Raw genomic sequence first — 16,459 nt, forward strand, 5'->3', positions numbered from 1 at the left:
CTCTGACATGCCTCCCCCCCCCCCCCCCCGGTCAGAGCCTGAATCTGCGGGGGAAGATGAACTGGAACAGGAGCTGACGGAGATTGAGGGGGGGGGGCGGCTCTGTTGGCTTTGGAGGAAACTGGGGAAGGGCAGAGCCAGTCAGGCCAAGACATTTCAGGATTAGAACAGCTTGTAGACAAGGAAGAACAGAGGCAAGATGAACATGTCAAAGCTCAAGCAATGAGCAAGGACCACCCCCTCCTGATCCTAGAGCACAAAGAGAAAAGGCGAGAACTACGCAGACTGAGCAGGCTATGAAGGAGGAGAGTGCCCTGCCCCTCTTCACAAGGCACACCTGGGAACTGAGATGTAAGGAGATGCTGGTGGGAAGGGCATTTGTTGGGAACAAGCGTTGAATCTGTGGAGCCACATGGGTACTTGCTACTGAAGATTATTGTGCTCTGTCTTGTAGGGCTTGCCTGGCTTGCCTGCTTTGCTGAACTTCTGGCTCTGGTTACTGTTTTGCTAACTGGAGTTTTTGCCTTGTTTACTGCTTTGCAAACCTTGCTTACTGAACTACTCACAGCCAGAGGCTGTTGAAGGTGTGTGTGAGAGCGCTTTGCTCCAGGACTTGTAGTAAACGTGGGGATGTTTGGGGGCAAATTTGGAGCAATAAAGGGGAGTTAGACCTGTTCTCTGGCTCTGCTGTTTTTGTGTCACGCCCTGGGTCATCACACTCTTTCTGAAAACTCTATGTCTAGTTTCTCAATTTTAGGGATTTGCATTCAGTGGATTGTGTACATAACTGACAACATTTGACCTTGGACTTTTATTTCCAGATATTTCCAATTGAGTTTGACCAATAGCTGCTTTGAAAGGCGCTCATTCTATGTATTGGTAAAGATTATGGTGTGAACTAAGAAACTATGTCGGATAGTCATAAAACAAAAGAGACTCTGAAGACATATGTGTTGTAATACAATATAAACGCTACCACTAAAACAATGGCATCTGAGGCAAAAACGAATGAAAATGGCATAGGACACATCCTTATGTAGAATACTTTCAGAAATGGTCAAAAAGGATGAATGTACATGGGGTGAAACTCAGATCTGCAGTTAATACAATAATAAGCTGCATGGATTTACATTTCAGAGTCAATTACGGACAGTTGTGGTGATTCCTAAACAGCATAGAATTATTAACAGACAACCTCTGGATAAGTTTTGAGTATGGCTGCAGAAGGGATTCATTGCCTTCTTGAAGATAGAATTAAGTTCTTAAGTGAGTCAACAATTTTTACACAAAAAGTGATTCCAAGCAAATGTTCTTTCTGAGCAATTATTTAAATTAATTTTAAATCTGTTTGTCACATCTGAATCACCAATTACCTTTCCAAGATGTTCTAGATAACTTGTCTTCTCAGTCGTTCCATGTTTCAACACACAAGCTGTACCGTCAAATAAAGGTTGCTATATATAATATGCCCATTTCATTCTATAGATGGTTTGAATCTGGGTATGAATTAAAACATACTCACATGGTGCATAGAACATCACCAATACAGAAGAATGATCCTTGATAAACTTGTCAAAGTCATCATCTGTTAGGTGAAAAACAGCATTTTCCTCTTCTGACCAAGGCATCTCAGGAGCCTGTGGCTTAGGTGGCTGAGGGCTACAAAAAACAAACAGAGTAGCCCATGTTCAGAAGGTACTACCAATAGTAATAGCACTTAGACTTATATACCTCTCCACAGTGTTTTACAGCATTCTCTGAGCAGTTCACAATGTCAGTATATTGCCTCCAACAATTTGGGTCCTTATTTTACCGACCTTCGAAGGATGCAAGGCTGAGTCAAGTTTGAGCTGGTCAGGATCAAACTCCAGGCTGTGGGCAGAGTTAGCCTGTAATACTGCATTTTAAACCACTGCACTACCAGGGCTCTTAGATGGTAAAGAGCAGCTGCCTGGATCATAATTCACCTGATTATGTAAATGCTAACATGCAATGCAGTAATTTGATACAAGTAAGTCTCTGTTCAAGGAGGATAATCATTAAATACAAATTAAAAAAAGGATGAGAGGGGTGGAGAGGCACCTGGCCCAGAAATTTTGTAAGAATAACAATGGTAATTATGGGCTACATAGAAAAACCTTTAAGATGGAACAAGAGACATGCCTTATTAATTTCCTTCTTAACTTCTATAAATAATCTGTTGTGATCTGACAATGAAGCATAATGTAAAAATACCATCCAATAAAAAGTTGTTAATGAATGCAAACCATAAAATGTGTTAACACTATAAACTGCATCATTCTTTTAGACACAACACTGCTGAAAATAGTCTTCTTTTTTTTTACAGAAGACAAATAGCAACAGACACTTAGCAAGTTGGAAGGTGAGAGGTGGGGAAGTATACAGGCTTATATCCAGAAATGAAAAGAAAGAATTGAGCAAGCTCTGCCAGGCAATCAATACATCAACAGTTTATACTGGTGTATACAGTTTATACAGTACCAGAATCCCAGAACTGGTTGTCTAATGGAATAAAGCATTTCTCATCTATGTCTCTATTATACTTAGCAGCTTTTCATTTGTCACAAATGAAGTTTATGAAGAAAGTTAACTGTTCATAAAATTGTCTTTAAGAACAAGATCACATTCTGTATCAGAGTTTTCAAATATAGAACAAAGTGATTTAGAACATGAGTCTTTCTAGTCAACTCCTTAAATCACGGGTGTCAAACTCGTGGCGTCATGTTGCTGCCATGCGACGTTTCGCCTTTCATGGAGCTGGGATGGGTGTGGCCTGCGCATGACACATCCGGCCCATGGGCTGTCTGTCCGATACCCCTGCCTTAAATGGATATCCATATTTGAGAAATTATTTAAGACAAGAATCTGTCCTTGTCAATCAGTTGTTTTGAAGGCTATCTGATCTCATGCCAGGTATCCAGTTATTTTTCCAGATACGTGAGGAATTATGAAGGGAGGAGCAAGATATGCCAACAACTTTCTCACTTCTAGAGCTTCTAGTGCAGTGTATCTCACCCCTCTGCCTATCTTCCCAGGACCTTCTATTCCTCCCTTGGGTCCTGCTGCCAATATTCCAGCTTGGGATATCCCACCTGCTTGTCTGTCCATCTGTCCAGCACTTTTCCCCAGCTCCCTCTGCTGTCACAGACACAGCAAAGCATATCCCACCAACCTGCTGACCTCGAACCTGGGTAGGTGATTTTATGCTGCCTTCTACTCTTATTCTTCTACTCTTATTCTTCTACTCTTATTCTTCTACTCTTATTCTTCTACTCTTATTCTTCTACTCTTATTCTTCTACTCTTATTCCTCTACTCTTATTCTTCTACTCTTATTCTTCTACTCTTATTCTTCTACTCCTATTCTTCTACTCTTATTCTTATTAGCGGCCATAAAAGCTCCTTGCAAGTGCTTATGTGCTCAGTCTGAAACAGGACACTAAGTGTCACTGAAACAGGACACTAAGTAACAGCAGTTATTTATTCTTGTTACTCCATTTAATGTGGTTTATTATTTCCATATAGGGCAAACATACATCAAAATGTTCAATTACACTTTCCCAGCATTTTTGAATGACTGCTGCAGGACACTGGATCATTCATACTAAAAACATATTTGAGTTATTCCTTATTATTACTGAACATATGTGCCAGGCTTACACTGCAAACAATTTAACAGCAACTGTGATTATTGTTAGGTCTCAACTAAAGCATGCTTTCTCAATATGATTCTCCCCACCCCACTACTGATTTCTTTTGGAGAGAGGGGAAAAAGCTGCAGCATCATTTTTTCTTGTGGGAAACTATTAAACATGCATTGAAAATTAATTGAGAACAAACAGCTGCCTTTAACTCTAGATGGCTGAAATGTCAGCTAAAGCCCAGAGTGGCTTGTTAGCAGACATTATCATTGGAAACAGTCTGCAGCTGTTTTTGCTTTGCATTCAGTAACTGCATCCAGTAGCTGTCACAGCACTGATATAAAAGTATTAAATATTCCCGGGATTAGGCAACTATAATGTGGGCAAACTGAAATGGGGGGGGGATAACTTTAGATGTTTCTTCAAATGTTTCACATGTGGTCGCCAAGAGATAAGGATCTCCTTGCTCAGGCAAAAGGAGGTGCTGAAGGTGATGAAGGCATGCATCATTATTCAGGGAAGGGAAAGAAAACCTCTCTGCATTCATTGGTCATGCTTCCTTAAAAGACCAAAGAGGCTTTAACTCTATGGACATTTTCCCCTCTTTGATCTGCACAGCAGGTGCTGAATGTACTTAATGTTTGACACTGTAAGAAGCTGCAACCTAAATGTGCTGTGATGTCTCTTCTGACACAAACACCCCACTCTCCGACACACAATCAGAAAGTAGTGAGAGCAAACCAGGGACCTTGGAACACACAATTCCCAAAGAGGCATATTTTAAATAGCTTCAAGATCTGCCATTATTAGTGCTTTCTTTTAATTGCATGACATGGAATTAAGAGAAACACAGCTGTGCTCCTTATTAGCTATGCCTAAGAAAGATGTAAGACCACAGACATAAAGGCAATTGTTTGATCGCTAAAAAAGAACAGTGCTCTCTTGATCAGGGGTGTCAAACTGGCACATGCAGGCCATGCCCACCCCAGTTCTATGAAGGAGAAAAATGTTGCAGAACATCATGTGACAGCAACATGATGCTGCGACTTTGAGATCCGTGCTCTAGATTAAAGATACTTGTCCTCATTTAATGACCAAAATATAGGCCAGCAACTTGACTGTTAAGCAATGTGAAAGTGCAACTGTGCTTAAGAGTTTATTTCAACTTTCCTTTGCTTTACAGGGCTGTGATGGTTGTAAATGCAAGGATTGACTGTAAGATTACTTTTTCATCAGTGTCATAACTGAGAATGGTCACTATATGAGAACTACCGTATTTTTTCGGAGTCTAAGATGCACCAGAGTATAAAACGCACCAAGGTTTTGAAGAGGCAAATTTAGGTAGGTAGATAGAGGGATAGAGAGAGAGAGAAAGAGAGAGAGAGAGAAATACAGTAGGTAGGCAGAGCCTCACCACTGTCATCATGAAAAGAAAAAAAAATGTAAAAGGAAAAAGGCTGAGCTAGTTGCTGCCAGAATCACCATGGATGACTCTGCTTAGTGCTTAACTGTTTAAAAAAGCCTCTTAAAAAGTGCCATCTACAGGAGGCGGCAGGAGAACGAGGTGCCTCATCTAGTCTGACTTTATGATCACTCGAGCAGAGCTAAGCAAGGGTTAAAAGCGAAAAATTCCTGACGTAGATGAGGCACGTCGTTCTCCTGCCTCCTGTAGAGGGCGTTTTTTTAGAGGCTCTGGCAGCAACTAGCTCAGCCTGGCCTCAGCTCATGCCTTTTTCCTTTTACATTTTTTTTCTTTTCATGATGGCAGGCAAGACAGAGTTGAAATCCTCTCTGAAACAGCTGGAAAAGGTACGTGTGGGTCGGAGGGAGAGGGAGTAATTCAAAAAGTTTGATTGCATGCAGAGCCACGTTGCCTTTTCAATCAAACACACACACACACACACACACACACACACACACACACACACACACCCCTGGATAAAAGTATATAAGCCCAGCTTCACTGATTACAAGTTTGAAAAGGCAACGTGGCTCCACCTGCAATCAAAGGCTCGGATCAGAAGGCAGCAGGGGAATTGGGGGGGGGGTATGGCAGAGGAGCTGCTTTCAAGCCATTGGAAAATATATCCAATCCAACTTCTGTGTTTGTGTTTGTTTGAGAGTGAGTGAGTGAGGGATCCAACTTCTCTGTGTGCGCATGTCTGTTTGAGAGGGTGGGGAGAGAGGGAGGAAGGAGGGGGAGGGAGAATAAAAAGAATGAAGGAAAACTTTTTCGCAAAGGAGAAAAACAAATGCTGTTGCTTTAAATCGGAACTGAGCATGCCTGGCTGTGGAATTCTGGGAGTTGAAGTCCACAAGTCTAAAAAAATTTGAAACCCCTGTGTCAGTGCCTCACCAGCCATAAACCTCACCGCACGTCACTGGTAGGTAGGAGGAGAGATTGAGGGATAGAGAGAGAGAAAGAGAGAGAGAGATACAGTAGGTAGTTAGGGAGAGAGAGAGAGAGAGTAGGTAGGTAGGTAGGTAGGTAGATGTTTCCAGGTGTATTTATCCATGTGCTGGGAAGGAAATCGCTGACAATCTGCAGCACCTAAGACTTTATTTCAGCTGGCACAGCACTTGATCAATCTAATTCTCATCAATCACTCTAAAGAGCTTTCCGAAAGGGGGGGAAAAGTTTTTGCACTCTGCAAACCTCCCAAAAATGGCCCGTTTATCAGAAAAACAGGTGCTTTTTTTCAAAAAGAAATAAATGGATAACCTTAGGGGGGCTTGCAGAGTGCTCCTGGGAGATGGGGGGCCAAAAATGAGCAAAAAGTGGCCCATTTTTTGCGAAAATGGGCCTGTCTTTTGTCAAGAAAATTGCACGCATAGCCTTATGGAGGCTTATAGAGTGCTCCTGGGGGCTGGTGGGGGGCAAAATTGAGCAAAAAATGGCCCATTTTTCACTCATTTCTGCCTTCCCCAGCCCCCAGGAGCTCTCTGAAAGCCTCCTACAAGCTATACACAGCCATTTTGGTGAAGGGGCAGGGCTTCGGGAGGCAAAAAATACTGTATTTGATGTATAAGAGGCACCCAGATTTTCAACCTTTTTTTTGAGGGAAAAAGGTGCGTCTTATACTCCGAAAAATACGGTATTTGATTTACCTTGTCCAGAATAACCTGAGCATGTTTATTGTAAAGTTACATATAGGTTCCATGCTAATGAAAATGAGCAAATACTGACTAATGTTCACCTTACATTACTTGAATTGCATGTTATAAAGGTACAAGTAGTGCTTGACTTACAACCAGCCCCAAATTTCTGTTGTTAAGTGAACTTTTCCTCATTTTATGACCTTTCTTGCCACAGTTATTAAGTGAATAACTGCAGCTGTTAATTAGTTAAGCGGTTGTTAAGCGAATCTAGCTTGACTATGCTTGTCAGTCATAAAAGGAGCAAATCAAATAGTCCTCATGTATTGACACTGCAACTGTCGTAAATATAAGTCAGTTGCCAAGCATATGGATTTTGATCACTTGGCCATGAGGATGCTGCAATGTTTATAAGTGTGAAAAACAGTCATAAGTCCCTTTTTTCATCGCCACTGTAACTTTGAGCAGATACTAAATGAACTGTTGTTAAGTCAAGGACTAACTGCACAACTAAAATCGGCAAGCTTAGCATACACATCTCCACCTTACTTGAAAAATGTAATGTGAAAGCCTGAATTCATGAGAGTCATGATTTATAGTCAAAGGTGTCTTCAGAGAAAAGGGGATGAAAAAAAAGTCAATGTGGCAACCATGTCCATGTGAGCAAGTCCCACCTTCTGTACAAAGGAGCAGGGCTTCAGTCATGTGGTCAATTTATTTACACCCTGCAGCCATTGTGGACATGGAGATGAATATGAGCCTATCTAATAACAAGCATGGCACATGAAAGATTGTGCTATGGAATCCAAGACAGGAAAAAGAACAAGGAGCATGAATTAACAAGTGAAATAAAACCGGAAAAAATATATATACAAGTCTTGTGAAACTAAGAAAAAGGAGAAATCATGTAAACAAATCTGGACCAAAATCATCAGATCTTGTAGAATGGCATTGAGTTGATGTCTGCCCAAAAATGAAAGTGTACAGGTAGTTTTGAACAAATGCAGGTATACGTGATGGTTACAAGAGTGATGAGAGGTTCTGAATGGGTCAAAACGTGTGTGGATAGAATTAACAGTAAAATTTGAGAAAAATGGACGTGAAAGAAAAAGGAAAAAGTTAAAGGAATAAGACTTCTGAAAGAAATAGGGGTTAAATTAGATTGACTGAACAAAACAAAAAGAAAATATGAGCTATGTATAAAAAAGAAGATAAAATTTACAACAGAATGCATGGAAAGAGGACTTACGGAAGAAAGAAACAGAGCTGCTTGAATTGTAAAAAGAATTATATTGCATAGTACATTACATTTAATAGGAAATATGAAATAGAATAGTTGGTGGATTGATATAAAGCAAGAGGCTGTGGATAAAGAAAAAATGCATATAAGAATGCAATAAAAATGAATCTAAAAGATACTGTGCAAAAAAAAAGATAGTTATAAAAATATAGCTAAAGAGAGCAACGGATCGTTAAAATTAAAGTGGCAGGGATGTAAAAGGCAGTTTTGATAGATTTTTTTTAAAAAATTTGGAAGTGGGTGAGCAGCTCTCAACAGGGAGCCCTGCTGAACAGCAAAAGAAATTAACAGTAACAGTGATGAGATAATTTGGGCTGATGCTGAAGTAAGGAAATGCTGGAGTATTTTATTGATCTAAATGTGAACAACAGTAATATGAACAGTGGTATTGACATTAATGCTACTAAAATTAGTCTCCAAGAAAAAGTGATGAGAAAGAAACCATAAACGCAATTGAAATGTTGAAAGGCTCTTGGCATAAGCTATGATTGCAGTATAGCAATAGCACTTAGATTTATATAGCGCTTCATAGTGCTTTATAGCTAGGCAGTTTAGAGTCAGCATATTGCCCCCAACAATCTGGGTCCTCATTTTACTGACCTTGGAAGGATGGAAGGCTGAGTCAACCTTAAGTCTGGTGAGAATTGAACTTCTGAACTGCTGGCAGTCAGCAGAAGTAGCTTGTAGCAGTGTATTCTAACCACTGCACCACCACAGCTCTTTAGAAATACTAAAAACAGATGTGAGTCATTCATGGAGTGGCTGTGTGACTTGGTTAACATGTATGTGAAAACTGAAGATGTTTGACAAATGGAAGGATGTCATTATTGTTACCATTTTCAAAGAGAAAGGTAGCAAGGTGGAGTTGATTAAACATGAATAGAAAGCCTTGGCAGGACCAAATTACTGCTCTTCAGCAGATCACTGAGAAATATATAAATGTGAGAAAGAATTTGTATTTGTGTATGATAAACACAAAGGAACCAACTTGAATTATGGAATACTTTTGGTTAATACGGAATTGAATGTTGATCATGAATGTGATAAGAATGGTGTTTTTTTTTAAAAAATTGTGTGTTCTGATCTAGGCTTTCCCAAAAAAACACGAAGCAGATTCCTGGCAAAACCCCTTTTATTAAAGGAATATGAATTCCTCCCATTCACATTAAGCAAAGCCCAGGTAAACAGTCTTTCAAAGGTGAATTTATGACCGCAGACTTTATCTAGTTTGCAAAGCTGCCATGTAAATATTTTCCGAAGGCAGTGTTGTGGAAGGAAAGACTTGGCACAGAGTCTCTGAGATTCACGGGCAGATCTTCACACTCCTGAAACGAATGAACAAATTGTTTCCTGCAAAATCCCACTCCTCTTTCGCTGCTCTTTTATTTGCTATGGAAGGGGCCATTCACCGCCCACCTGTGGTTTTACTCCAAAGTCAACCCAGATTTCTGAGCTGTTCTTTTCCTCTGGCAGCTCTGAGCATGCACACACCAGGAACAGGCTCCAGCTCTTCCTTTGCCTCACTGCTGTCTAGCTCAAAAGGCAGCTGAGAACTGCCAGATGGCCTTGGCCCCATCTATGCCTCCGACTCAGAGCCCTCATCTGAGCCTTCCTCAGCCTCCAGGACTGCCCCCTGTTCCTCCCCAACCTCCTCACTGTCCGACTGTGCTGCCAGCTCCACTGGCTGCTGGAGGGTCACAACAGTGTGATTTATCCGTTGTATCAATCTAGCATGCGTAAGAATTAACGGGATGATTGAAGATGAACAGGAATAAAGGAAAGATGTTCCCTTGGTTCTTAATTTGTGGCCAGGTTAGATGGGTATTTGTTAAGGAAATGAATGAGTAGGTACTTTTGTATGCAGATGGTGTCATGTTGTTTGCTGAGAATCCAAATGATTTGCAGAGAGGTCAGTTGGAAGAGGCCATGAGGATTATATGCCTGAAGTTTGAGAGAACAATTGTTACACAGAAAGCAAAAAAGCAGAAAAAGTCGATGAATTTCTGTTTCTTGATAGAATGTATAACAAAGATGGGGAAAATGGATGAAGGAATATTCAGGTGCGCAAATGTTGACAGAAATGCAGAGAAAATTAACGAAGATCAAACTGCAAATATATATATATATAAACGAACGAAGAGTGAAGTAAAAAAAGAAAAAGACTGAAAGAGTCATGTTTAGATGGAATTGATGAGATCCTGAAAAAGAGAAAGTGAGAAGTTTAAAGAATAAAGGGCAATGTATGGAGTGATGGACAGATATGGTAGAAGCAAGGACAGTATGCAGGACAGAAAGATATGAAGAAGTATAACAAACAGTGTTTGTGTAAACTGATTTTATTGATGCTGCCTTTCCTTTTTTCATTTCACACCTTCAGTGTCTTTGACTTTATATTTCTTACTCCTTTTCTGTCTCTGCATAATGTTGTATAATCGAAAAGGAAATCGCTGATATGTATGCATCCAATATGAGAAGAATAAAAAGCAATGCAAACTATCAATCCATCATGACATTATTGTCCAATTTGAATTGGATGTGTCCAAACATGTTTCAATCCAGCTGTGAATTAGCAGAGATACAGGACTTAAGATGAGACTTACTATTTTTTCCAATTCAGCCCATACTACCAAATGTCTAATTTTGGTGTGACAGTTATCGTCTTTTGACAGCTATTATTAGGGTAACTCAGATAACAGACGGAAAACAAAATCCCTTATTCTCAAAGAAACTTTAAGCACTTACTTAAAACACACTTCCCCCCAATGGCAAATCATCACTGACTCATGTTCTCCTAACACAATATATCAATCTAAATCCTTAAAAGAGTACACTGTCTCAATTCGCTTTCAGAACAAATAATGGCCAGGCAAGTCTGGCAGAAGATCAAATACATGAATATATTTGAATCATTTCTGGATTCCCCATGGCTCAAATATTATACAGAAAAAAACAAATTTTCTTAGGAGTATCATGGCATAGAGATACCAGCACTATTAACACAGGCAAATAATTGGTATATAACTTTCTATGAGACTCTTGCATATTTTCCTGTATCTCCACTTTGTAATGTTTCTACCTATGCTGTGCTTCCTCTAAGATGCTTTCAGCAATGAATATACTGTATATATTCCTGATTGCATCATTTTGTTCCTTGTCAAATGCCTAAGATGCATTATTGCATTATTGGCTCTGAAAAAAAGGAATGTACTACAAGAATTCAAGACTGATCTAACAGATCTGAGGATAGAAATGCCACTGTTTCTCTGGGTTGATTATTGCATGTACATCGTTAATTTTGTCCACCACTAGCCAAAGAGAAAAGAGACATGCAGAGGCAGTCAGAACTGTTGGACAATATATCCCAGTTGAGATACAAAGGAGAAACTGGCAAAAAAGTGATTTTTCCTCACAATTAAAGCTTAAATGAAATCAATGCTCAGTAAAAGATAATGGAGAGTTGTAATTAACACATGCAAAATAGAAAGTGTGACAAATTAAAGTAAATGAGACCTCAGGTTTAGCTTTAACTCATTAACTCATAATTATATTGTTGTATGGGGGGCAAGGATAGTTGATGCGCCAAATATAGCCTCTCAACTATCAAACGACAACCCGGCCTTCACGTGGTGCCCCCTGTTCCCACCAATCGGGCTCTGTCGACCCTTGGGACTGGCGTCCCCTTGGGTATATCCAGCCGAAACAGCTTCCATGGATCGCCATAGGTTTCCATGGAAGTCGCCTATACCCACGTTGGGTGAAGAGGCGTCGAGTGAGTGAGTGATATTGTTGTATATGCTTTGGATTTCCCCCCTAATGCTCATCAAAAAAAGTCCTTCTCAAAGATGGAGATGTCAACTAAAAACTCACTTTTGCAGCCATTCTCCAATGTCCTTTGCTGTAGCACCATAGTTTTCAAAATTAAACAGGAATTTCCCCTTTCTGTAAAAGCAGTGAAACAGAGAGGTGTTGGGATACAAGGATAAATATAGATATGCAATTATATGCAATATTTATGTGCAGATTAAGTAGAGACTGACTCAAAGTAGCATATTGTTGGATATCCCCGGACATTGTATTCTTCTTTTATTTTTTCGAATTCAGATGAGTAGACATTCATCCCTGCAAGTACCTGCAATGACAGAATGAAAATCAGCTCTTCCAAAACTTGAAAACCCAACATTAATTGCAGGAAAATAATATTTGAAAAGAACCAGTAGTTGCTAGCAACTCCCACCTAAAAACCAAGGGAATCATCCCACTTACATATCTTCTGATTCATTCCTTAATGGGCTTATAGATGTTCAATAAAATTTTAGCTATTTTTACATGCTGTGGCTTGCTGCTGTATTTATGAAGAACAATGAATTGTGGCCTCAGAGAACATAATTGTAGAATCTGTGGTCCCTGAAAGTTACAATTCTCAGCAGCCCCAAACAGAGTTTTTGTGATAAAGGCAGCTGGGAGTTGTAGTTCAGCAACATCTAGAGATTATCCCCTATTCCACCACTTAATATGATAGCAAACGTATGCAATAATGTGGAGAAACTGTCTAAATAATAAAGTATGCTACTGCATGCATAACTTGGAGATCAATTTAAAACAGACATCACACAATTAGTATTTCAGCTCTCCTCTTTTATTCTTGCCATAGTGTCAGTGCTAGCAATTAATCAGTAATTCCTGGGCAAATTATTATTTTAAAAGTCTGTTAAATGTCATTCTGTTAATATATTCCTTTCTATCAATCACAGTCATGTAAGTAAGTCTTAAGTTTACTGTGGTGCTAAGGACATAACAGAGGAAGTTTAATAAGTCCTACAGGTGATACTGCAAATTATACAGTAAAAGGTTCTCTGATAGCAATTTCCTTATGATGTAAGCATGTTGCTCACATCTGCCATCATGTCTAACATATTTAGAGTCCATAACTGTGTGAAAGACTTCTGAGAACATATATGATTTCATAGTGGTTGATGGTTGGAGATGACCAGGGACAATTGAAATCATATCATAAAGCTCTGTCAAAGCTTTGTACAACAAATCACAACCTCAACCACTAAGCTATTTTACAAGATTGCTACAAAGGCAATTGGGGGAGAATTTCATGCATATCATCCTGGATTAAATTAGTAGCATGAACAGTAAAATATATATTTTTATAATCTTGACCATATGTGGATTGTAAAGATCTCTAATCTTCTGAATATTTCTCTAAATATATGAGATAACTATGACACTGGGGGGAAAAACTTTTGCAGAAAATTAAATTTGCATTTTTTTTCTTTTAATTTAATATTTTTTCTCTATTAGGTTTTTAAAGAGTCCCTTGGTTGTTGTGTCTCCTATGGCAAGTAAAGGTTTTGGGCAAGGTAAATTGTTTACCAACAATCTAGAACAGGATAGTCAGGCCAGACTATGTAATAATTTGCATATTAATTTGCAAAAGCTAGATAAACCAAAGTGAGTAGAAACAATCTATTTTATTAACTTCATAGATGAAGAGAAACAGATCCTACCAAATCCCAGAAAAGCACATTATTTGCACACAATTCTACTAATTTTGTAGATATGACAAATGTTCAGGAAATATAGAGGAAATCTTAATGTAGACTGCATGAATATGTTACATTTCCAGATAAGAATGCCTTAAAAACATCTTGAGCAAGTGAAAATAACTTGGCATTCATATTTGTTGGAAATTGTATCACTAGGATATCTTTGGAACTTCAATAACAACTATACTAGTAGTAGCTGTTCAGGTATAAGGCACTTTTTTAATTTAAAAAAAAAGGAGTAGATTCAGAATTTTCTCTTCACTCCTTGGCACAAGCAAAACTAAAAAGAGGCTCTTAGATCCCGAATTTGTAACTTGAGATCCTCTATGTGAAATAATATATCTTTCTGCTCCTCCAAAGCCCCAAGCACTTTTAAATGAAACTATAATGAGAACAGGACTGCTTCTCTCTGATCCAAGTAGTCTTGCTGCTTTATCCCACAGTGGCTAGTTGCTGAAGATACAACTGAAAGATTAACTTCTGATTAATACCAGTGAAGGCTTAAATCCCTTTAGCAGCATGGAATTAATCTATCTCCCCTACTTGTCCCTCATCCAAGAAGAGGATTTTCTCTTTCCACATAAAATGCTGCAGCAGAATTTAATGCCAGTTTCCCAAATGAAGGAACTGCTGAGGCCAAATGTGCTCAGAGCTGGTATGAAATGTTAAAGTAGATCATCCAAAGAAGGTCAGCTGTTACCCAGGAACCTTGAAAAATGTTTAAGAGCACACATAAGTCTTTTCTTTATCGACTATTCTGGATGCTCAACACCTACTTTAAACAATGTCAAATAGATTAATAGGAAAACTCCTACATCCACCATTTTCATCTCGCTAGTATAGACCACGAAAGTTGTTTTCACATATTTCCTTCCTTCCTTCCTTCCTTCCTTCCTTCCTTCCTTCCTTCCTTCCTTCCTTCCTTCCTCTCTTTCTTTCTTTCTTTCTTTACTTCCCTTTCTTTCTTTCTTTTTCTTTCTTTCCTTCCCTCCTTCCTTCCTTTCTCCCCACCCCCTCTCCCCTTCCCTCCCTCTCCTTTCTCTCTTCCCACCCATCATCGCTGCAGAGCTATCTTTTGAGGTCTTCATTTAAATTTTCAGTTCAGAAACAACAATGTATCAAGTTACCATGGGGGTAAAGGCACCCCCACCACCTCTTTTGACTAAATTCTATAGATCTCACAACCAGTTATAATCCCACAATTATTCTTATTAGTCTAAATACCAGAAGACTAGGTTTGTTTATTTACAGACCTGCTGCTGTTGCTGTTTTAAAAGCAACACCTTGTCAATCTCTCTCTCTCTCTCTCTGTCTCTCTCTCTCTCTCTCTCTGTCTCTCTCTCTGTCTCTCTGTCTCTCTGTCTCTCTCTCTCTCTCTCTCTCTCTCTCTCTCTCTCTCTCTCTCTCTCTCTCTCAGAAATTTAAGGACAAGGAAAAGCATGGTGTAGCAAATCACTGGGCAATTTTTGACATAGGTAATTCCGCTTTTAGGAGTAGCAAAAGAATGCTTCAGAAATCTCTGTTTTTATGAATTTTTCTCAGAGGAGAGTTTATATTTTTACGAGGAAGTGTTAAATTTTCAACTGGACATTTATATGCCAATGACTGGAAAAAAACTGTATTTTGCAAATCTTTGCCCTTTTATAACATTAGTACTGCCTCTAGTCTGCTGCTGAACAGTCCAGTTATCCATGTTTAATGAAATGTTACACATCAAAAAGGCTTCCTCGGAAAACTAATTTGAAGAAACCTGACTCAATTTCTTCCCAGGTGCTAATTATCTTTTGGTAAAGTGCCGTGGCAAGACAAAAATAGGAAAGGAGAAGCTGAACAGAATAAAATTTATTACAGACTGTGACTTTGTGCAAATTAAAAGGGAAAATATCAATGTTCTTATAGGTAAATGATAAATGTAAGATAGGACAACAATTATAGGCTTAAAACCTATAAAACCCATTGGGCTGATTTATAAAACTTATTATCTATAAAAGCAACAAAATATCCAATTGGTATCAAGGCTGTAATTGTAAGCACATACCCTATAAAAGAATTCTGACTTAGAAAAATAAAAGCAGAGATACTGAGTACTGTACTCAGATATGCCATTATATTCATTATCTACACATTTTCTAGTTGTCTCATCTTAAAACAGAACGGAATCAGTTAATTTTTGCATATATGGGAGGATTGTTGAATCCTTGAATTTTTCTCTATATTTAAAACAAAAATTAAATATGCACAAATATATCTGAATTTGCTCCACTTGCCTGGTTTTACCTGTGTAAAACCTCTTCATGCTTCACTTAGTCTTTCAAAATTTGAATGTTGCAACTTCCTTCAAAAAAGGCAAGCCTTTTTTTCTTTAGCAAATTATCTGATTTACTTTTCTTTTTCAGACAATTAAATTCTGCTTCAAGTACTGGTCTCAGTTATGTAGTACAGGTAGTTCCCAATTTATGACTATTTGTTTAGCAAAGATTCGAAATTAAGGCAACCTCCAAAAGAATGGTCTTATGACTTAAATTTACACTTACAACTATCACAATCCATCACAACACCTTCCATGGTCAGGTAATTGCAATTCGGGCATTTGGCAACCAGGTAATATTAACAGCCAGCTATGGCATCCTGTGGTCACATGATCACAATTTACAAAATGGCCACTGAGAAAGCTGAATTCACTTAATGATCTCCGTGACGTGACTTACAACCACTGTAAAAATGGATGTAAGATCAGATCCAGTCACATGATGACTCAACCTATAAGCACAAAAACTTAGAATTGAAACACCGGTCATAATAGTTGAGGAGTATCTACAATACAATTGAAGCAATACTATTATTTTA

At 38.8% G+C, this 16,459-nt stretch overlaps 1 protein-coding gene across 1 annotated transcript in view; it reads right to left on the bottom strand.

Annotated features, from left to right (window-relative positions):
• Nucleotides 1-16,459, bottom strand: part of PDIA5 (protein disulfide isomerase family A member 5) — a 255,318-nt gene that overhangs the window by 91,368 nt on the left and 147,491 nt on the right. Inside the window, exons 9-11 of the mRNA XM_087711801.1 lie at nucleotides 12,095-12,186; nucleotides 11,925-11,996; nucleotides 1,523-1,659 (exon numbers count right to left, since the gene is read on the bottom strand). Of these exons, the coding sequence (XP_087567927.1) occupies nucleotides 1,523-1,659; nucleotides 11,925-11,996; nucleotides 12,095-12,186 (301 nt within the window). The remainder of the gene's footprint in view (nucleotides 1-1,522; nucleotides 1,660-11,924; nucleotides 11,997-12,094; nucleotides 12,187-16,459) is intronic.

This window comes from Thamnophis sirtalis, unplaced genomic scaffold, assembly GCF_051295495.1.
Source record: "Thamnophis sirtalis isolate CommonGarterSnake01/CBP01778 unplaced genomic scaffold, rThaSir2_p1.2 scaffold_1, whole genome shotgun sequence".
NCBI lineage: Eukaryota > Metazoa > Chordata > Lepidosauria > Squamata > Natricidae > Thamnophis > Thamnophis sirtalis.